This window comes from Sprattus sprattus (genome assembly GCF_963457725.1).
Source record: "Sprattus sprattus genome assembly, chromosome: 4".
NCBI lineage: Eukaryota > Metazoa > Chordata > Actinopteri > Clupeiformes > Clupeidae > Sprattus > Sprattus sprattus.
The window spans coordinates 29,072,345-29,096,651 of record NC_137923.1 but is presented as its reverse complement, the minus strand read 5'-3'; the positions used below and the strand labels follow the sequence as shown (position 1 = coordinate 29,096,651).

At 40.7% G+C, this 24,307-nt stretch overlaps 1 protein-coding gene across 2 annotated transcripts; it reads right to left on the bottom strand.

Moving 5' to 3' along the window:
- Positions 1-1,093: 1,093 nt before the first annotated feature.
- On the bottom strand, positions 1,094-11,697 carry asb10 (ankyrin repeat and SOCS box containing 10). Of its 2 annotated transcripts, none has more exons than XM_080836969.1 (5): positions 11,227-11,697; positions 5,225-5,492; positions 4,188-4,692; positions 2,765-2,878; positions 1,094-2,493 (listed from the first exon to the last, which is right to left on the bottom strand). In XM_080836969.1, the coding sequence occupies exons 1-5, from the start codon at positions 11,552-11,554 to the stop codon at positions 2,308-2,310; spliced, it is 1,401 nt and encodes a 466-aa protein (XP_080693095.1). In that variant the 5' UTR covers positions 11,555-11,697; the 3' UTR covers positions 1,094-2,307. The 2 variants fall into 2 exon arrangements, with proteins under 2 accessions (XP_080693095.1, XP_080693096.1); XM_080836970.1 differs by lacking the exon at positions 11,227-11,697 and adding an exon at positions 6,023-6,914.
- Positions 11,698-24,307: the final 12,610 nt, after the last annotated feature.

Genomic DNA, 24,307 nt, shown 5'->3' with positions numbered 1-24,307 from the left:
CATCAACAATTTAAAAGTACATCAAGTCTATTTTTTTAAAATTATTATTATAGGTCACAATGCTTACAACAACAATCATAATATCAACATCAATTAAAATAATAAGAATCATCACCATAATATTATTATAATTATTATTATTATAAGCAGTAGTAATAGTGGAAGTTAAGCAGTAGTAGTGCCATGAGGGTTCAACTGATACTTGTTTTGGCAGGGAGAACAAGGGCGCTTTCAGTGGTAACTGACAAGTCCATTACCCAAGTCAGCGCATTGTTCCGGTGTCACTACCCAAGATTTGGTCTCTGTCTTCATGGTTATTCTTCAAACTCATACCTCTCCGTGATTGCCCACAATTAGTGGACACTTCAGGCAAACTCCCAAGCATAATTTCCGCCCCAAAACGGAATGGTCCATGAATGGATGCAGACAGTGAACATCCATCAAAAACACGATTTTTAGTGCTGAAGCTGATGACGGAGGGTCGTGGAAAACTTGTGAACTGTCCTGTGACATGTAGACCAGAGCGATGCTAAATGAAAAAGTGACTGCCAACCACAGTCAAATGCATTTTCTTATCTATTAAATATGTTTTATTCAAACTGTGTGTAGGTAAGCAATATGCTTCGTTTTCAGTTGTAGGATAGGACAATTATTACTTTGGTCCCAATCTAACACATGACAATAGTATTTAATTAGAGGAAAGTGGTCACAAAAATAATATATGCCTAATGTTTAATAAAAGTATTATTTTTCATAATTTTTCCAGTCAATTTGGAATATTGAAAGAAACGTGTATAATCAGCGTCAAAGTAAAACGATGACCATGGCTTTTCAAGTAATGGCATTTTTGAACTAACCACACACTCTGAATGCAGCAAGAATCTTATAATGCGAAATTATATTGAGTTTTCAAGATTACTGAGGCACAATCGAAGAAGTGGTTTATATGTGCAGCTCGAATATTGTCTCTCCATCCTAAAATCCATCTCAGGTGAGGAGAGTCAAAGATCTCTATAGGCATAGGTTGGCTGAATATCGTTTACGTTCCCCAACATGTGAGGGTCATCAGATTCAAACAATGACAATGTTTTTTCCTAATACACTTTATTTATTAATTTAGTCACACTTATTCACAACATGATTGTCTAGTATCACATAAAAAAAAGGAATACCACACATATTTAAACTGATAGAATAACGCAAAAAAAACGCTAGGAATCCATAAACAATTTGAATGGCAATTCAAATTCAGTTGAAATCAATTAGCCTAAGTAAAACGAAGACCGCATTGTGCATCCACATTTTTAAGTATCCAAATGAAAGCCTATTTCAAACAGGCATACATTCAACCACCTTTTTCAACCACCTTTTACGAATAATACGGCATAGCTTTATATAAATACAAAGTATAAATGTGATATTGCTTTCTAAAAGTTACATTGTAAGGTTTGTGTAATATAGTTTTAGAGCTTAGATTGTAGGCTACATTGAACGTTTGAATGAACATCATGAGGCATGGATCTCTCTTTATTAGATGTCAATTTGTTTTTGTAATTGTTTCGGCTCATTCCTAAATCCAGTATCACCAAACTTAATTGACTGTGGAAAAGACACTATTCGCGGTTTTGTAATTTGTCACGTAATGACCGTAGCACCCCCTTGTGGTACAAGCGCTAGCTCTTTATGGTCGTAGGCCTACACAAAGGCAACATTGCCTCTTTAATGTTAATGTTTAACCGAGACTAAGAGGAATTAAATGATCAATTCCATATAAATCAATATTAAAATATTATGGTTGTTTAATTACATCCTCATTTGTTTAAAATCAATAATCTATTTTAGTACCATTTTACAGATTAAATGTTGAGATTGCTCCACTCAAAATTTTATGTGCAAATTACATTACGACATTAAAGCCTGTCTATTTATTTTTGAAAAGTGTAACCAATATATACATATTTGATATAACCAAATATTTGATTCAAAGAAATTTGTCACAAATTCTCAGCGAAAGACCTTCCATAAGCGATCACATCTCTTGCTAAATGAAATGCCCACTCTGCTAGAGAGAACAAACTAAATACACTTCTTCCAAACATCCTTTTACACAATAATCCTGACATTAGCACATACTGACAAGTTATTATGTACAGTTAAATGCTGGGATTAAATCCAAGGACAGAACCAGCTTTGATAGCATGTGAACCTTACCCAAGCCACACAGCTGTGGAAAGAACTATGTTAAACAATATATACAGTATTAAATCTGTCTTTGAAAGGGCTCTGAGACATTACAAAGACCTGTCCTCAGTGGACATAGTCTCTGAAACTCAGCAGAAGGTAGTTCTTCAAGAAGGTGGGGAGGTCCAATTTGGGGACAACCTTGTGCAGGCGTCCCTCAAGATAGTTCCGCAGTCTGAAGCGGGCCAGATGCTGTAGTGAGCGAGGGGTTTGGGTGAGGGCGAACACAGACTCATAGAAACCTTGGTGTTGCTGTGGAAGACAATGATGAAGTGGGGTTTACTAAAACGGGACACGTATGTATTATACAATTAGGGTACATCTGTACCTACATATACAGTAGGTATTTGTTTTATAAGAACATTTTATTTATTCAACAGGAAATGTTCTTAAACACACATTGTGTTTCATGCTGATTGTAAAATAATGCACTTTATAAAATAATATGAGTTAACAATTCAAGTTTCAACATTCTTTTATCTGACATAACTGAAGTCCAAACATAAAGGATGTTGAAGCCTACCTTGAATACATCAGGTGGGATGGCCTCCACCCAGGTCTCTGTGATTTTGAGGCGGTCGTATGTGTTTAAGAGAACCTCAATGACACGAGGAGAAGAGCAGCAGCACTTCAACACCTGAAAGCCCCATTGACAACATGAAGAACTCAAGAGGCCTATAGGCTCTGAATGCATGAAGTGGAACTCAGCCATATTCAATATACAAAGTCTCTTCAGGACTGATATCAACAGTCTTTAGAAAACACAACAGCCAGTGGGAATACTGATTCCTGACCATCTACTTAAGCATCTGTTTTAGCGGTAAACTGGAAAGACTTTAGTATGTTAACATGGAGATGTTAAAAGCCCCTGGCTTTACAAGGGGTGGCTGCCAGAGTTCAGGATCCATGTCTCGTTCATAGGAGGTGCGGGGGGCAAGGGTGTACATCCGGGGGAAACACGTAGAATAATTAAACACTTGGCAAGACGAACAGATTGGGCCCCCCTCTGGGAGATGCACGAGAAATTTCTGCAATTAGTGCTAATTAATCTCCGATTAACATTTGGCTAATTAGGAATCAGGCAATTTGTCTGACTCAAGTGGCACAAGTGAGTAGGTACAGTATTGCATACAGCCAGAAATACGAATAATCAAAATCCGGTCTGATCAAAATCCGGTCTGATCAAAATCTGGTCTGATCAAAACCTGGGCATGCCTGGTCATGCCTAAATGCCTTCATTTCCACTAGAAATTAAGACAAGATGAAGGCTTGTTTTCTCTTTTTGTTCCGAAGAGGATTTGATAGTGATAATTATACTAAAACAGTGCTGTCACTCATTTTTATAATTCTAATTCAATCTTAAACTTGTGAGAGCTTATATTCATTTCTGGAGTTAAGTCCATTCTTTTAGTCAACCTGTTTAGCTTATCATTTGTGTTTTCCTATTTACTGTTCTAAGCTGTACGCTGTAAATTAATCAATTTGTTGTTTAACAGCAAAACGCTAAACATAAAGGGGTTTGGTAACACTTTCTGATGACTCTGTTAACATGACACCCATGTAAGACCTCAAGACAACTGTCACAAGTGTACATAAACATTTATAAAGATTTTTAGGTTGTACCAGATTTAATGAAAATAGTTCCAGATTTATGAAAGTTGCCTTTGTAAAAATTAACTTTGTAATGGTCAAGCTGATATAGGCCTACACATATTTTTGATTAACACAGGATTAAAGAATGTGACTGACATGGCACATTATAACAACTGCCTTCGGTAGCCATTTCTGGTACATCTCATTACGCTGAGGATGTGACATGACCATCTGACAGTTACTAGCATTATGACAATCAGTAATAGCCAATATGTGAAAGTAACGGTAAAGCATTAGTAAGTCAACATTAATGACACTCCTCTCTCTCCTCAGGACCAGGGCGCAGGGCTCACCTGGGTTAGCGCTCCGGGCCAGACTCGTATCGATCCGTAGTTTAGCAGCGCTTGCACCACTCTCTCAGGCTCATGCTCTGTCTTGTAGGCCACCTGTTTCAGCACATGGTGCATGGGCGCATTGCCACCGTAGCACATGTCGTTGACACTGGCCCCGTGTTGTAGCAGGAGGTCCGTCACGTCTGGGTTTATGTGCTTGCAGATCATGTGCAGTGGCGACTGACGCTCCCCGTCCTGTGTGAGGACGTTGGCCCCGGCCTCGACCAGATGCTGGCACACCTGGTGATAGCGGCCCAGTTTGGCCTTCTCCTGCGGCACGGAGCAGGCGGCGTTGAGCGGGGACTTCCCCTCGTCGTTGTGGTGCTCCAGGTGAGCCCCGTAGCGCAGGTAGAGTTTGACGTGGTCTGGCAGGCCGTGGCGGCAGGCCACGTGGAGTGGTGTGTCGTCCTCCTCCAGGCTCCGGCCGTTCACCACAGCTCCAAACTGAAGCAGGTGTTTGGCACATCTGGGTTCAGGACAGTAAAGGTGTGGATATATGTTAACTTAATCCTAAGGCAGAATGTTATAGTAGACTTCAAGTTGATCTAGGAGGGATCTCAGAAAAACCACCTACACCCATCATAAGATCATCAAGATTATTTGATCATCAAGGTCCTATGTTTCAAAGTTCAGTCCTTTACTATAAATCCCCCCCCCCCCCCCCCCCAGCTCAGCTAAACCAAGGGTTCATCTTAAAAGTAATAATAATGAATTTCTTCTTTTCATACAAAGAATACTGTGTTAGCAAAAATGCTTCTTGTACTGAAAGGGTCCTTCACAGCCCTCATAAAGCCAATACAAGGAAATAAGTTTCTGCTAGATAGATTGCGGAATGTCTCTGTTCAGACAGTTTTGCATGCACTCACTCGATAGACCCAGGTTCTGTGCAGACAGGTTTGTATGCACTCACTCAATGGACTCAGGTTCTGTGCAGACAGGTTTGTATGCACTCACTCAATAGACTCAGGTTCTGTGTAGACAGGTTTGTATGCACTCACTCAATAGACTCAGGTTCTGTGCAGACGTGGAGGGGCATGAGGCCATCCTCGTTCACGGCGTTGGCATTGGCGCCGTAGGACAGCAGCAGCTTGGCACATTCGGGCTGGCATTCCTCACAGGCCTCGTGCAGAGCGGTGGTGCCACGCGGCGCCAGGTCCACACTGGCGCCTCTCAGGAGCAGGTGCTTCAGGCACTCGGTGAAGCCACGCCCAGCTGTGATGTGCAGGGGTGTGGTCAGCTCCTGCTCATAGGTGAGAGACCACATTCCTGTGAAGAGGTGGAGGGAGATTATTTCAACTTTTCACACCTTCAGTCTCTCTACCAGCCTCTACCAAAACCCCACAAATTTTAAAACCCTTTTGACTCTGGCCTTCATTTAACTTCAGAACACTTGATCTGAAGGTTTTTTTTTTCAAAGGGACTGCACACACACAGAATGAATAACTTGTTTAAAAGAGAAATCAGATAAAACCTGACAATTATAACCATGCTTCATCGTTATTTAAACTTAACAGCAGTAATGAGCATTGTGCCAGATTGTATAGTCACTCGATTGTACATTTTTCAAATCTTTAAGAATTTGTGGCAAACAAACATTTGCCTAAATGGCCACAAACCTCAGATACAGCATCTCATCTGCTGTCTTATAAACAACATCAAACGGCCAGCAACAGTATTGTAAAAATAGCTAATTTAATTATAAATGGAAACTTTGTCAATACTTGAAAGCATGATGGTGCTGGTGCTTACACAAAATACACACATGAAAAAGAAAACCTCGATATCAGGATACATACTCAGCACTCTGTAGTTAAATCTGTAGTTTTTCCACTCATCAATGTCGCTAGTGTCGTAAACTGCATCAATAAGGTTGGTATACTCAGGGTCATCGATTACACTAATGATGGTAATGTCGTCCCCCACCAGCAGAGCATTCCAGAACTGCAGGATTTCCCCCGTTGCATTAACAGTGGCGATCACATCGTTCCGAAATGATTTTGGTTTGCGGTACTTAATCTTTGGTTCCATCAGCGCTAATGAGCCCAGCGTGGCTTTTTTTTTCTTCAAAAGGTTGGTTTCAGGTTTGTTGAAACAAGTTCAGTTATCCTTAAGAATACGTTGTTTGTTGTTTATAGGACATGTCTTTTAACGGGCATCAGCCGCAGTTGTTTCCTCGCGGTTGTTTTGACGATCTGCAAGCTGGCGGACAAGGCAGGCTATTTTAAGTGAAGCAGGGTGCAACTTGATATTGCCACTGGCCCAGATACTTCTGAAGGGCAGGAGCAGATCTTTTTTTGCCCCTCATCCTTGAGCTGCGTACTGTGGCAGAAAGAATCAGTATCAGTTAAGATTTTTAGTGTCCATTTCATGATAGTTGGTATGATAATTTTGTTTCCATAATTTACTAAACTTTATTGTCCTTAATATATAAAGCTGCAGTTTAGTGTACAGTGTAAAGCTGTGTTTTCAAGTAATGCTAATAAAAAAAAACATACACACAAAGAACGTCAGAAAGAAGTCAAAACAACACTTTTTAGTGAGCTATATAACACATTAATAGTGTTGTGAAAGTGGCCATGACATAACATCTGGTTTACATCTCAATAGGCATTCCCATTGCAGGGAAGGGGGCTATGGACCACTCTCTCCCCGTGTCTCCGCACCCCATTTATAGGTGGAACTGCTTAAGTAACTTTTCACTGCGCTGAAGTATAATTTTACAAGGCATCCCCCCTCCAATCTCATGTCTCCAAAATGTAATTTTGTTTGTGGGTAAGGGGGTGTTGAAGTCATAACCATGTTGCACATGGCATCACTTTGGCCTAGAATCGTTCTGGGTGTATGCTAATTTAGTCTGTAACTCTGGTAAAATATTCCTTTGCAATGGTACAACCTAGTGTTGACTGTTGCTACTGTGAAGTGCAGGGGGGGGGGGGGGCACTCAGACCAGGTATGGGTTTACAGTCCTTAGATGAAGAAGAGGGTCTCTCCGGTGACCAGGTATGGGTTGACAGTCCTGAGATGAAGAAGGGGGTCTCTCCTAAATTGGCGAGCCAATGAGTCAGGCTATGTATTGTGTTACAAAAACTGTCAGACTTGTGTAGGGTGCAGCTGTTTGGATGGAAACCAAGTGGTGGTTCTCCATCGAGTCTGGCTCGCACCCTACTCTCCCTTGGCTCACCTGGACAGGGGCATAGAGACTGAGACTTTGCCACCTACTTCTGTCCTTTCGCCACAAGCAGCAAAAGCCCATCAGGGGTGCTCTCAGCATCAATGGCAACCTACCTAGCACTTAGGTTAAATGCTGGGGACAATTGACTAGCTAGGTTGGAGCTATAGGGTGTGCAAGGGTGTTTTTCTGTTTCAGACCTTTTCTGTCTTTAGTTCTAGTTAGATACGTGCAGATGTCTGTGTGCTGCATCATGTGTAGTTAGTGTATCTGTCCACCCTTACCCACTGTGTTATGTAGTGATTAGACCTCCCTTGTGTATTGTGTCCGTCACAGTAAATGGCAGCAAAGCCAAAGAGACCTGCGTGTTGATCTCTTGATTTTTTTTTTTTTTTACAAAATCTATGAATTATTGTTGATGGATATACAGTATAATGAATGATTAATGAACATACTGCCATCCATTTCATAGTTGTTTTCATATTTGTGTTGGTAAATGAGTGTGGCTTAATTTAGCGTGTCTTAAAAGTATAACTCAAACTAATGTGTGTTACTATACTAACACAATTGACAATTAATAGTTGCCATGACACCCAAAGACTTGCAGGTGAGATGATATATTTGATATGAATGTTATGGCAGTCTATTCTGCTACAGCTCAGAGCACCTAGGTTTAAGTTATTTAGTATTAAATGTATTCATTTGTAAAATATTTTATGGGTGTGTTGTTAGCAATACAAGCTATGTATCTGTATGGACGCTGCACTTCTAGAGATGGCATTCCATTCCATTTTAGGGTGTCTGTAGCTGTTCCTTTGTTAATTTCCTTTCAAAATACTGGAATCTAAAACTCGGAAATGTCATGTGAAGTGTCAACGATTTTGAAACATTGAGTGAAACACTGTGTGGAAATTCGGAAAATCAGGAATGCCTGTTATAGCAGGATTGTAAATTAATTCAGAAACAAAGCTGTCTGTGTAGAAGCATAGCATAGCTTAGCATTTTTTAGCTCTCAATAACCAATTGGTACAAGTGCAATATAGGATTCTCTTGAGCCACTATAGTATTCCTTTCCATAAAGTATTCCCTTCCAATGCCTGGATTCATAGGACTGGATTATGAGTTATAAGTTAACTAAGTTAAGATAAGTATAAGTTATGACTAAGATAAGTTATTAAGAGTTGGGGAGTTACTATTTACATTTTACACAGTTACGTAATTAAATTACAAAATAAATGCAATCTTAATCAACTATAGTTTCTGTGCAAAGATAAGGAATTAAATCACAGTTACTAATCAAAATGTTGCTGATAACCAAGGGGTTACATCCAAATATATTCTTTTAAGTGAAAAGCTTTCAAATGTATATGTAGAATATAACATCTTTTCGCAATTTAGAACGGCTCCATTTATTTGGCAGTATGCACCTCTTGTCTGCCAATCAAAAAGTGATCAAATGTAATAAGTTACATTACTTTGATGTAGAAATTTAAATAGTTACATTACTTACCCAACCCAGATTATAACTGGCTGCCACGATCGTGGCAGCCATTGCCACGATTTGGTGACCTCTTGTGGCAAAGGGACCTTTTCATGGACTTAGGGCCTGATTTACTAACAGGATTGCGCCCATTTCTGGCGTAAAATAGCGGTCGTAAACATAAAACGGTATTTACTAAGGGGGCGCATTTGAGTAGAGTCGCATATTAACGCTTTGAGGGTGTGTACCTGCCAACAGGTGGGATGGCACGGAGACGTGGGTAGTAACGTAGGCGTGAAGCGCACTTTAATGCGAGGAGTGCGCCTAATGATGTATTGCGTGGTATTTACTAAACTGCCTGGCGAGCGCACGTCTCCGATTTGCGTGCTAATTCTCCGCCTCATAAAAGCACGTCTTAACCAGGAAGCGCATTTCCATTGAGTCTGATAACGTTGATATGGCAGCAGTGATAAGAGCAAGGCGAAGAAAGAAGACAGAGACAGCGCACAGAAATAATTTTTTCAACTCGTATAACACATTTTCAGTTAAATGAACCACAAATCATTAGACGGTACAGGTTAACCAGCCACGCAATACTTCAATTACTGAACCAGATCAGAGACGACATCTAACCCTCCAACCGGAGATCACATTCCATTCAATCAGTTGGTAAACTCTGGACAACATTGCAAATATTGGCATCGGATCATTTCAAACAGTTATAGCATCAGCAGTTGGTATATCTCAGCCTTCACTCAGCCAAATATTCACACAGGTACTCGACGCATTGCTATGGCGCACTGGTCAATACATTTCCCCACTGCCACAGCTGAAATTAGAGACATCAAACAGGACTTTTTTGAAATCGCAAACTTTCCGAACGTAATATGAACCATTGATTGCACCCACGTCCATATATATTGTAGTGAACCCATGTCCCTTGTAGAAATGATTAATCTCGCCATGTACACTTCTATATTGTTATAATAGACAGTTTATGCATTAATGCCACCAATAGCATATGCTTTATAATCGTGTTCTTTTAAACATCTCGCTGTAGGTGATGGCGGGCAGAACAACAATATAGCAGCGCACACATTGAATCAGGTTCAGTGATTGAGCGAACGTGAACCAATATATCTATCTCCACTTCGCTGAAACTTAATTTTCTCTTCCTAAATAAATACCACGGAAAATGCGCAAAAACACCGTGCGTTAATGTGCGAACGCAGTTTAAGCAGCGGTCGCAATGTAAGTAAATCAGGCCCTATATAGGGTGGAGTAAACACAGTTTGCCCAGCGCAGGTCTGGTTTGATAAATACCACGGAAAATGCGCAAAAACACCGTGCGTTAATGTGCGAACGCAGATTAAGCAGCGGTCGCATGTTAGTAAATCAAGCCCTTAGTGTTTTTCTGTGTTTGTTATGTGTCCACATGTGCTTTTGTTGTGATTGTGTGCCCTCACCTGTAACCCATTGTGTGCCCTCACCTGTTTCCAATTGTGTGCCCTCGCTGGTTTCCCTCTGTGCGTCCTCACCTGTCATGTATTGCCACTTCCATTGATTAGCCAGGAGCTAAATACCTGGCTAGTTTCCCTGCCCTTTGACGTGTCGTTGGATTGTTTTTGTGTCACTGTTGTAGTTAGTGCTCTCAAGCACTTTGTCTTTGAAAGTCTGTGCACAGGACACTCAGCCCTCTTTTGCACTCAGGTGCCTCTAGCTATAGCTAGTCTTGGGTTGGTGTCGCGCTGCGGTTCTCAAGCCGCTTTTGGAAGAGTTCTTATTTAAGTAGCCATCTGTGTTTTTGCTTTCAGTTTTTCCGCCATTAGAGCGAGAGATACCTTTTGTAGCTTCCTAAGTTTGTAGTCTTTAGCCTTTTCCTCCATCTCTTGTGTTTTTTTCATCCTGCCATTGGGTCCTCTCTCTAGCCCACTGGGTTAAGCACTGGTTCCCCAAATCCGGCATCTTGGGTTCAATCCCCGAGGAAACCCTGACACTAGCATTGTATTTTGTATCTCTTCTCTACCACTGTAGAGCTACGAACAATCAAGCAAGTGCAGATCATCTTGGTCCAGGAGCTAACCTGATAAGCACAGCATAGAGGTTTTATCCATAGACATAGATATGTCTTCGGTTTTGACTACTCCATAAGCTTCATTAAACCAACATGATGGAAAGCCACATGCCTCAGTTTAGGGCCTGATTAGGCCACCAACAGCTTAATAACACTCTGACAATGCACCCATCCTTTTTGCTTTTGTAACTAAAGATAGAAGGTAAAGGTCTGGTATTTAGCAGACTGAAAGAGACACCTCCCCATTCCAAGCACAAATGCAAATGCAAGCACTCACCACTCTCTTTCACCCAGAGCATGTCTCCTCCTTGGGGCTGGATCACCAGATTGGCTGGAGCTCCTTTAGAGAACAGTTGGCGCACAGCTTCCAGGTCCCCAGTATACAGGGCATTCTGGACCACCGGGTCTTGACAAATCAGAGCCCGTGGCTGAGAAGGTCCACGACTCAATGCCATGCTTCGCTCTCTGATTTCCTTCTTTAAAAAGTAGCTGCTAGCTCCAGGAGTTGCCAGACGTCTCTGGTTCCGCTGCCTCTCCAGCAGCTCCTTATCCCGCTCCATTGAGCGTAGGGCGGTGGGGCTAAAGACGAAACTTCCCTGTGACATCTTGTGCCAGCTTTCAAGGGCAGGTCGGAGCGTATGTGTTGACAGGCCTCTTACTCTGGGAGGAGCGTTTGAGGAGTTTGAGGCTTGCTTGTTGCTAGTGTTTTCAGAAAGTCTACAGTGACCAGTGTTGCTGATTCACTTGGTGAGTGTGTTTTGCCATTCAATATGAGCCGTCCTCTGCAACATGTGCAGTGAGGCTATTTTTAAGAGTCACACGCTCACTACATTCCAATGCTGCTTTCTCATACACAGCTGTGGCCTGTTATAGTGCCCTGACTACAGACACACATTAAAAAATTAGACAAGACTTTTTTCTTTTCATTTTAAACACATGGTATTGGAAAGAGCTCTGTGTGAGTTTGTCCACATGGTTACTTTCCTCATGCATTCATACTCTACTGGGGTCCACTCTGAGAAAGAACCAGCAAAGATATTCCACCAGAATAGCACTGCAAATGAGGGTAAGGACAGGGCAGGGTTGAATTTGAATAACATGGACATCTCAGTGGTTCTTGAGCAGCTGCCGCTAATGGGCTAGTTTGTTATGTCCTGCTAAGATAAACAGTAGTTTAACCCCACAGATGGCTGGGGTTCAATCAGGGTCCTGCACCACAGGCAGCTGCAGGAGCGAACATGTAGGTCATGCTATCAAGTACAAGTGCACTCTCATGCTAACTGACTGGCTGATTAACGGTTCATTTTGAGCAGGAAATTTGGTCATGCAATTAATAATAAACTCTCAAGTGTTCATGAGTTCAGCTCAGAGTTAAGACATTTGACTGCATAAAAATCGGGTTTAAATTCTCCTGTGTACATGTTCAGCCACTGGTCCGGTGTCTAAGTGTTTACCTTAGGACAATAACTAAGAAGAGTAACAGTTGTGACGGGCAGACGTATGCTTCCAATACAGTAGTCACTTTTGGAGAAGTTATAAATGGCGGGCGGGGATACCAGTCTCTGTGGAAGATTCCTGTTCTGATAATACAGTTGGACCATGCTAAAACTTAAGTCACAGATTACAGAACCAAGGAAAGATCCAGAGGAGGTCTTCTTAGATAATCAAGTTTTGCAAGAGCTGTCAAATGACAACAACTATGTGGCTTTACTACTCAAAACAACATTGTTCAGGTGTCTGTCCTCATGTTATCCCCAGTTTCATGTGTCTACATTGAGTTTACTTGCTTTGACATTGTAAGATGTGTAGCCTAATCAAAATCTACATTTTTACACAGTGCATTACAAATGTTACCAGAGTCACTACAACAAATAGTTGACAATATTTAACCTATCTCAAGTATACTGGTGAATAAAAATGTCTTCAGTATTTTAGTGATTTATTTTGATGCATCTGTTAAAGATTTGATACACTTGAAATGTTTTTGTCCGTCTGTAACTTTAAGAACATTCATTACCCTGGGTCCTGCATTGGGTTCTTTCATGCATATGCTGTAGCTACAATCTTTATTCAGCCATAATTTCTAATATTTTATACCTCTTGGCTCCTGGGTCACAGAGATTTTTTGGAATGTGCACTGCACACACCTGTATGCAGACATGGACTACCTTTACAGGGTTTTGATGTACTCATTTTTTCAAGAGATAATAGAAAATGGCACCTGTTTCAATGTCAAAATACAATCAAAACTGCCAAGCCAACACATCCGGGAAGGATATGGAAAGAGACATCTATTCACATCGCACCATGTCTTCACAGATGAGGTTCTCTTTCGCTCCATCTTTCGTCCCGTTTCGCCCATCCACTGGCCTATCTCTTTGAACATTAGTGGACTGCAGTCACACTGCTCCCACATTAAAGACCATTAGGCCGAATGGGGAGGCACTGCTGTGTCGCTGGGCCCACGGGCGCCTGAGGAGACCGAGCTCAATTAGAGCAGCCAGGCCTTCTCTCCGGGCTTCTGACAGACACTTCAGTTGAAAGATGGCCACAAGGTTACTGGGGTTGAGGGAGGGAAATGGTCAAAACATGAACATCCATGATGCTCATTACAATTATTATTCAAAAAGATGTGCCAGAAAACCAGCTATGGTGGATGTGCCATCCACATGTTGGCAAGAATGCTTTTCAATGGTTGTAAAAAGCATAGGCGGAGGAGAAAACACTGCTATAATGCATTTTTCTCAAAGGTTATCTTAGAGTTGACTTACTCATACTGTATCTTGTAGTGGCTTGTAGTCATGAAAGGGACTTTCGGGGCTATACAATGTTGGTTGGGGGAGCGGGGGAATCTTTCAAATATTATGCTATGCGATTATGCTTCTAATGCAATTAATAAAATCAGTCACGCTATGAAATGCTACCACATACACCACTATACGTCATTATACTGTGGGAATTTGTTGCATTTTTTTCTGGTTTGTATGAAAATATTAAGAATAATGTGGGGCGCTGAAGAGGGAGATTAAAAGCTGCCACTGATGAGCCCAGACCCTATTCACAAAGTTAATGTGGGTCCAGTTAAAACAGGTAACTGGAGAGTAGATTTACTTTTGCTCCCATTGGAATGAAAAATAACACTTCATATGAGCACCACCAAGAAATTACTCCACGAGTGTCATTTTACAACTTGTATTCTGTAAGTAGACACTTTTATCCAAAGTGACTTAAAAGTTATGGGAGAGTGCTGACCTTTGTGACTCTTCATTAATAATTCATTAATAATATGCTACGTTACTGTGAATAATATCCCACCCTTCCCCCCAAGGCACACAGCTTTCAGGCAGTCTTCAGGGGCACAGGGCAACTACAAACACAAATAATGATATCTTGCTATGAGCCTTGGCAAGGAAGGTTCCTCTTAGAGGAGTTCATCAGACGCCTTCAATCAATGGCAGCAACATTACACCAAACGTGAAACAACGTCAAAGCCAGGTGATGACTGTTGATTATTGTTTGACAGAAGGATTTCTTCACCTCATACACTCAAACACGTTTCAGAGATGATGAACTGAAATATTCTGAGCACTAACATGATACACATACAGTATATACTTCACTATATGTTCACTTTTTAAATGTGAATGCATTCTGTGATCTATTTTTAGATTGGTATAGGGACAGTGACTCCACACACGCTGCCCACACATATACATATATGGAGTTTGAGAAAAAGTGCCATAAAACATCTCTTCCCGTTCATGTCATGATAGAATGAAGTCTATCTTTCCCTCTCTTCATTTCTGACTCGATTTGTCCCCCGGCGTGGTTCCACTTTGGGTAGATGTCAAGATAACTCTCCCAAACCCCTTACTGTTGGAAACATTCACTCATGGCGGTGTCAACCATACATTACAGACGGCGCTGATATGGAAATCTACGCCATTTATTTCATCTTACAGTCTGATAATAGATGCCACATTAACTGAAGGCATCTCAGAGTTTCGACTTCACAAACACACATTACTGGAGAGAGAAAGGGAATATTGTTTTTGCTGCTGGAGTACATCCCTTTTAAATGATATCCATAATGAGTTTATAATATGCATCTGGGCTACCTCCTCTCTACTTTGATGTCTTCCAAATGGCCCTGGTGTCATCAGCAAAACATGTAGGCACTTTCCTGCCTCATTGCCTCCCAAATGTATTTTAAATATCATTCCTGGTAACGCAATTATTTAAAACGCTGAACTAAACACTTACTAATGGGAAAAAAAAGACACTGACTTCGATAAATTCATTTCTCAAATGGTGGGCATTGGATTTTTTTTTCTCACCCCTTTTTAACAGAAAAGCAGGGTTGGGACATTTTGTCTATAACCAAAAAAAAAAAAAAAACACAGCACAGTAGTAAATCAGTATCCCCTCACGCTCTCCTGCTTCCCCCCAAAGAGTGCTCCATTCGCGTGGCCGTGGTTCCCCCCACAGTGTTCCACTGGCGGATCTATTTGCGTTGCCGTGGTTCCCCCCACAGTGTTCCACGGGCGGATCTATTCGCGTTGCCGTGGTTCCCCCCAACAGTGTTCCAGTGGTGGATCTATTCGCGTTGCCGTGGTTCCCCCCACAGCAGCTCCAGTGGCGGATCCATTTGCGTTGCCGTGGTTCCCCCCACAGTGCTCCAGTGGCGGATCTCAAAGGTATGGGACCACCACCGTCACCCTCCTGACTGCTTGTGATGACTGGACATTAAAACAAAAAAAATGCTAATTACCATCGACCACAGTATGAGGATGCCACTAATAGCGATTAGGCAATTAGTTCCTGCTGATTATGCGGCTCTAAATACACTCCTGACTCTTGTGGCATGCCGTAAAAAATGGCAGAAAAGTAACTTTGAACATAACCTCCCGTCTCGAGACTCATAGTGTATAACTCGACAGTAATAAAATGAAGATGATAATTAAGAGAGTGGGAGCTGTTAGCATTTGCGCTAATCGATGGATAATTGACTAATTATACAGAGCATTTTCGGCAAAAGAACCCACACGTGCTTAGTGTGATGGCAAGCACATCATGAACAGAGAGAATAATCAGTTTGAAGTGCAAATGGATTTGATCTTGTTAAAGGTGACCTATGGTGGGCTTTAGATGTTGCTTCTCTTTACACCATGTAGTTGCCAGGAGAGCCATGTATAAATAATTTATATATCAATCATTTTTAATTTCTGAAATGACTGCGATAACAATTTCGGCATAATAAATGATCATGGCATTTCTCATACGTCTAAGAGCAAAACAGCATTATTACAGTGTTAGCCCTCCGCAAAAGTTGTAGACTTCTTATGTGTCACATTGATGTGCAGATGGAGTTGCCCTTATTCATTCTACATATTGACACCTTTCAGTTTTGGCCCTCAAAGAAGCTTTTGCCTCCAATGGTGAAGTACTTCACAAATGCGACTTAGAACAATAATCCTAAAAAACTGTTGGTTGATGAAGGTAGTGCAGCATTCCTTTGTAGGCCAGATTGCTTATTTTATATTCTTAAAGCTCCTAACCCCACTACCTGTAATGCATAATATCTGCCTTTATGTCTTCCAATTGTCTTTTGCCGTGCCGCAAATAGCCCCCCCCTCTTCATTCTTTCAATTGAGAGGTCCATATTTCAACCTAATAGCTCTTGATAACTTTAACAATCGATCACAACCTCATTTCATCGTGAGCACAGTTAATACGTGCTTCCCTGCCAAGTGGAACGTTTTCTAATGATGCACTGGAGCACCAAAACAATGGCGACCCAGCCTGCGCATCAGTCACTAATGCATCCATCCATAATGTGTTTGTAACACTCTCTCCCAAAAGAAGACGACGACCAAATGACTACCTCAACCAGGAAGGGGGTGTGTGGGGGGGAGTCAGGGGGAGGAAACCGATCCAGTAGAAGGCACGAGATCAGTCGGAATGGTCATGATTATGATAATGCTTAAAACACTTGTCATTAGTGACACTGCCACACACACGCCTCGTAATACGGACACAGACAAAGTACCATTAGAGTATCTCAGGCCATCAAGAAGGAGTATGAGAGACTCAGAGGGGGTATAAGGACATAAAACAGCACATTAACAGCTACTGAGGGGCGTAATGTGTGGGGCAACAACTGTCTCTTGAAAAAAAATAAGAAGCTAAACAGTAATTGGTATTATTGCAAAACATGTGTATTTCAATCTCATTAGTGCATTTATTTAATAATCCAGAGAGATCAGCACAGACACAGTGCGGGTGAACTATGATTCCTTACTCTAAAGCTGTTTACATTTAATCTTAATCTAATCTCCATTCCCTTACATCGCTGAGACTTAAGCAGAACACTCATAGTGTCCTTTAATCAGGCACAGGGGGATCCAGGTGCACCAATTACATTATTACAGTCTCAGCCAAAACTCTCCACAGAATTGATTGACATTTAAATTCAGTTAAGCAAAGATGCATTTATAAATTGCTTGAAAAATGCACCTCCTACTTACTGTCATAAGGGACATCAATACAATTAAACTATATCATCAACGGTATCTAAAACTATAATCTCTCATCTAAACAGGAAGAAAATATGTCTTGATATGTATCATTGTAGAATATGGGCTATGCCTGTAATTATGAGGCTAATTATGACAATTATTATTATCAAAATTATGCAGATTAATTGCTTTTATTATTTATTATTTTCTAACATTCCAGTGAAAATGTAGTCAAGTCAAGGGGAAAAATCATGGAGGACTTGTTTATTGAAGCCAATCTATTACTTTATTTACTGTGAACGATTCAAACAGATTGTAAATGTTTTTGAATGAACTCCCTGTTATCATTTTTTTGTTGAGCTTAACTAGTAAATGTAACACCTCTCAGAGGCAGCTGAGATTCATTATTTCAGGGTTAAGGTTTAACATAAAAAAGTACATCAAATTAAAAAGTACAACTAGCAAGCATTTATTTATCAAATAAGCTCAAATGTCTAAGTTGTTTACTGAATGTGTTGATACCATGTACAAACAACACCTCAGACACTGATACATTGACCATTCAAGAAATCTAAAATAATAGTTTTAAAGCAAAATATTTATGTACTCTTTGATGAAAAATGTACAGGGCACACTGCACACTCGACTACAAGATAAGGTGCATAAGACTACAATTATGCATTTCTTTCACTTCATTGTGGTACTATCTATTACAATTAAAACAATGCTTAATAAATCTTTCATGTTCCATTAAGTCTACACCTGTAGGTGCCTCGGGAGGTCTTGCCAGGTTGCCTTCATCCTCTGCCAGAGGTAATAGAGCTTGCCCTCAGCAGGGGACTAACAGGGCCTTTCTTCGTCAGACATTATAGACCTATCTGTAAAGATGAGGCTTCCTGATCGCTGGCTGCTATATATATCATAGTCTGGAAACAGAAGCACAAAACCAGACTACAAGGGACACAACGTTAACAATGACATCAGTAGGAAGGTGGTGACCACTGATTACCACAGGAGAAGGGCAACTGTTTCCATGGCAGGTAAAACATAGAGAGCAGAAATGGCCGCTTCCTTCACATGAGTGTGACAGTAGTGTTTCTTCAGCAGTTCAGTATTTCAGCAGCAGCTTCTGCAAAGAAAACTATGCAAAACTCATACTGCCATCTAGTGGAGAACACTCGCTATTGAGTATGAGTACTAAGGGCCTGATTTACTAACAGGATTGCTCCCATTTCTGGCGTAAAATAGCGGTCGTAAACATAAAGCGGTATTTACTTACCTTTACTAAGGGGGCGCATTTGAGTAGAGTCGCATATTAACGCTATGAGGGTGTGTACCTGCAACCAGGTGGGATGGTTCGGAAACGTGGGTGGTAACGCGCTATTTAATGGTAGGAGTGCGCCTAATGATGAACTGCGTGGTATTTACTAAACTGCCCGGCGAGCGCACATCTCTGATTTGCAGGCTAATTCTCCGCCTCATAAAAGCACGTCTTAACCAGGAAGCGCATTTCCACTGAGTCTGAAAACGTTGATATGGCAGCAGCAAGGCAAAGACATAGACAGAGACAGCGAACAGAAATATTTTTTTCAACTCGTATAATTCATATATTCATATATATGAAATTAAACTTTCCGAACGTAATTGGAGAAATTGATTGCACCCACATGCAAACAGTCCCACCTTCAATCCACGAACACGTTTACCGAAACAGAAAGCACACATATTCAATGAATGTCCAGGTCATATGTGATGCCAACATGACCATTACTTACGTGGTAGTTGTCTGTCCATGACAGTTTTATCTTCTGGAATATTGCCATCTATCCATGATTGAGCAACGGTGATTTTGGAGAGGCCTGATTACTTGATAAATGTATTTGTTTCAGTGGGGATATATTGTAGTGAACCCATGTCCCTTGTAGAACGTATTAATCTCGATGTACACATCTATATTGTTATAATAGACAGTTTATGCATTAATGCCACCAATAGCATATTATTTATAATCGTGTTCTTTTAAACATCTCGCTGTAGGTGATGGCGGGCAAAACAACAATATAACCCATTGAATCAGGTTCAGTGATTGAGCGAACGTGAACCAATATATCTATCTCGCTATCTATTCGCTGAACCTTAGTTTTTTCTTCCTCGAATCTCCATGGTGGCAGTAACTTGCTGGCAAGTTCTCCAGTCTTTTAACGGTGCGCTAAATAATGATTGCCCAGCGCGTATCTGGCTTGATAAATATCACGGAAAATGCGGGGAATCACCGTGCGTTAATGTGCGCCTGGCAAAGGCGCAGATTAAGATGCGTTCGCAAATCAATCTTAGTAAATCAGGCTCTTTAAAGGGCGGAGTAAGCACAGTTTGCCCAGCGCAGATCTGGCTTGATAAATACCACGGAAAATGCGCAAAAACACTGTGCGTTAATATGCGAACGAAGATTAAGCAGCGCTCGCATATTAGTAAATGAGGCCCTAAGTGTCTCGAGTACTATCTGTACAGTACAGCCGGGGTAATGATCAGGATGAGTTATTCATATCTCAATATGCACTACCAGACCAATGAGGACAATGAGGTCACAAATAGTATTTGATACCATACAAAAAGTATATAAAATGCTAGGTGTGAGTACACTTGTTCTCTGACACTGCGGCCCCCTTTGTCTCTCCAGACCTTGTCCCATTCTCACGTGTGGACATTTAAAAAAATGTTTCATCCTTTGTAGCGACAGAGTCAGGGGCTGAAAGATTTGATGTTTTAGAGGCTGAAAGATGTTATGTTATAGTCATTTACCTTTATCTTCTTCATTAAAAGCTGCCGTTTCCCTCTGCTCAGATGAACGTACATTCCAATTCTCATCTTCTGTGTTTCAGTTCATTTCAATATTGAAACCAGAATCAGAACGTATTCTGATCAATGGGAGATTAACAGTTATCAGAAGAGATTTCAGAGTTTTTAAACAGATTCCATTATCATTTAATATTTAGGTCATGCGGACACTCATATTACTGATTTTACTCATATTACGTAGCCCATGTTAATCACACTAATGAATACAATGTGTATGTCTTTTGGTCTATTTTTAATAGATCAATGTCAATGTTATTATGTGGGCTGCTATGTCTGGACATTGCCAGGCAACAACTTCCAACATACCCTAAAATAATGTGTCAGAGATTAGGCAATATGAGACTTTTTTTACCAGTGCACAGTTGAGCACAACTGACACACACTGACATAGTTTCACATATGGCAAACAAAAGTTAATTTTGACTTAATTCATTTTACTACATGTACTTGTGACTCACTACACCAAAATCAGTCCCTGGTGAAATATCCTTTTCAGTGGACAGATTATGTAGCCTGCTCACCCACAAGGAAGGGGCAGCATGTCCAAATATATCAGTCAAAGAAAGGAGGTGCCAACTAATATATCAGGCAAAGAGAGGAAGTGCCAACTAATATATCAGTCAAAGAGAGGAGGTGCCAACTAATATATCAGGCAAAGAGAGGAGGTGCCAACTGATATATCAGTCAAAGAGAGGAGGTGCCAACTTATATATCAGGCAAAGAGAGGAGGTGCCAACTAATATATCAGTCAAAGAGAGGAGGTGCCAACTTATATATCAGGCAAAAAGAGGAGGTGCCAACTTATATATCAGTCAAAGAGAGGAGGTGCCAACTAATATATCAGTCAAAGAGAGGAGGTGCCAACTTATATATCAGTCAAAGAGAGGAGGTGCCAACTAATATATCAGTCAAAGAGAGGAGGTGCCAACTAATATGTCAGTCAAAGAGAGGAGGTGCCAACTAATATATCAGTCAAAGAGAGGAGGTGCCAACTAATATATCAGTCAAAGAGAGGAGGTGCCAACTAATATATCAGTCAAAGAGAGGAGGTGCCAACTAATATATCAGTCAAAGAGAGGAGGTGCCAACTAATATATCAGTCAAAGAGAGGATGTGCCAACTAATATATCAGTCAAAGAGAGGAGGTGCCAACTGATATATCATTCAAAGACAGGTGGTGCCAACTAATATTTGTGATGGCCACAACATCAAAGTTTCAGAACTTTAAGAATTCAAAATACAATGAAGAATGGTGATGAATAATTGCAGTTGGTCAGAGAATTGTTCACCATCTTCATATCTATGCCAAGCAATGTATAGTGCACGCACTAAACTGGTCAGAACAGGGTGCTTATTTCATATGGACAGATACTTCTACATCTCATCCTGATACTGGTGATGGCTCAGCACCTAGGTTTCCTTACTTCTTTTATCCTTTGGCACACTGCTTTTGGTTTGCTTTTTATTACATACTTAACTCAGTATTATGTTAAGACATCATTATGTTACCTGCTCGCTTCATTTGTTGTATTACACTTTAATTAATATGTATAAAATGACTGTACATTGTATTTAATTCTTCCCGCATAATGTTTTGTTTGCAATATGAAACCACCTTCTCCTTATCAGTCTCATGTCAGTTAATTATGAAGTTATAATTTAAGACAGAATAATGCATTATAAATAGGTGATCATTAGTGTATCTGTCAAATGTCATATTGCATCCTTGTGTAACTAAAGTTATGTAGAGATGGACATAGAGACATACATTTGCATATCTGCCCTGCCTTACTGAGACATTGGGGAGAAACATAAAGATGGTCTCAGTCATTTTAAACCTTGCAGCAATGGGGCTTTTTTTAACTAATAGGCCGTGCTCATATAATTCCCTTCGAAAATGTAGTAAAATAAATGTATCTGATTTTGGAGTTAAACTGTGTAGTTGTTTATACTGGAACAAAGTAAATAGTTTAATGTGTGTGTTTTCCTTCAGGGTGATCAGCAGGCAGAATTATGACTCAGACTCCCAAAACTCTGTCTGTTAGAGCAGCTGCACAGCAAGTGCACATGCTAGCAATGAAGTTGACTGGTACAGCTAGTAGTGTACCTTTTTGATTACTTTATCAAAACAATGTAACGTGTTACATTTGATTCATTCTTTATACTTCTGTTTCTGAGTGTTTTCAACTGAAAGTTCCAAATTTGTACAGGTCATGTTTTAACTATTTCAATTCTTTATCTGTTAATTTGCCACGCCATAATACTGAGTCTTCACTGATAACTGTATCATCATTGATATTTCTCATAATGTTGACATCACTGCTCTCTGCTCACTGTTATCATCCAGGGTACTGTTCGACGTAGCTCGCTAAGCGGTTAAGCGAGCTAGATTCCAGGCTAAAAAAAGAAAACGCCCCTTTTTTTGGTTCGGCGAAGCAACTTCTGATAATTTACCATAGTTACATATCTCTTAGCACTAACCTGCTCCAGGGCAGGCTAAAATAAGAGTACCTGGATTAAGTTTGCCACACCCCCCCCCCCCCCGGCAAAAGGAGGGATCCCACAGTTCTTGTATGAGCGCTACTGATTCAGCCGACAAGGAATAATTCATTTACAAGACCTTCTCGAGTCACTTATTGTAAACACCACAGTCGAACATTGAATGTCTTGCGCTCTTTGTGGATGGAAAACGTCTTTGATCCCAGGAAATTTGAGCACATAACCCATCTCCCTTACGGAGATATCGGCGAAAGTTGTTTTACCTACCTAAGATCTTGATTTTATAATGTCCCTTCTACAATGACGATGTTATTAACCATACGTCATCAACAAATGCAACTTACATCATTGCAAACGTCTAGTTTTGCAAACCTGTCTAGTTTTTGTGCAGTAGTGAATAAAGTACTCTGTCTACTACACCATAGCATTAGTCTGGGAAGTCCCGCCCCTCTTCTTCAGGCCAAATTGATTTTGCCTCTGAAGTGGGTCTGGCAAACTTTGGATAGCAGTTCATTTCAAGATTTCCAGGATCCTTGGAGCCAATCACAAACTGTCTTTTGGCTACCTGGCGCGCCATTGGCGGATTTAAACTAACCACGGCTAAGTAACAAAATCTACTGCACGGAGAGTTTTTAAACATTGGACATGGTGGCCGCCGAAGCACCGCAAAACTTCGATAAGGCAAGTTTTCTTTGAAAACAGAACAGAAACTTGCCCTGGAACAATTCATACAGAAAAAATATGTGTTTGCTTTATTACCGATCGTTGTATCGTTGTATAGTATCGTTGGTCTGATTGGTTAAAGGTGTGTCCAATTACGTGATTGAAGTGGACCGCTGTTGAGTAGTTTGCCAGACCAACTGAGCAAATGAAATGCAGTGAAGGGGCGGGGAATTCCAAGACAACCATAGCATATCATTTTTGTAGAAAACTAACCCTAGAAGAGAGAAAAACACACAATATATTTTCATTGCTTTAATTTACTGAATTTCTTATTAATACATTTAGTCATTTAGCAGACTCTTTTATTCAAAGCGATTTACAAGGACATGTAAAGCTATCATCAGTACGGAGGTGAGGGGGGTCAAGCCAGTGACCTGTTGCATGCAAACCATGAGCTCTACCCGTTGCACCAGTCACATATTCGACACAGGAAAAGATATCACCTCTTAGACAGCCTATAGACAGTTCCTTATATTGCTGTCGCAGCCGCGGCAGTGTTGGATTTTGACATGATTATGGTCTTGAATTCTTCATAACGCGTTCATGGTCATATCCTGCCTTAGCGGAGAAAAAAAAGTATTTTTCTTTGAGTTTAGCCTATTGTACCGCTAAAAAATCATGGTTTTGGTGATCGACCTTTCCTGCCTTTTGAAGCAGGACGTGCACGCTCAATTTAGCTGACGAGTTTAGCCTGGGACCAGTGGCGATTTTAGCCTGAAATTTCTGGTGGGGCAAATTTGTATGACGTCATGTCACGTCACA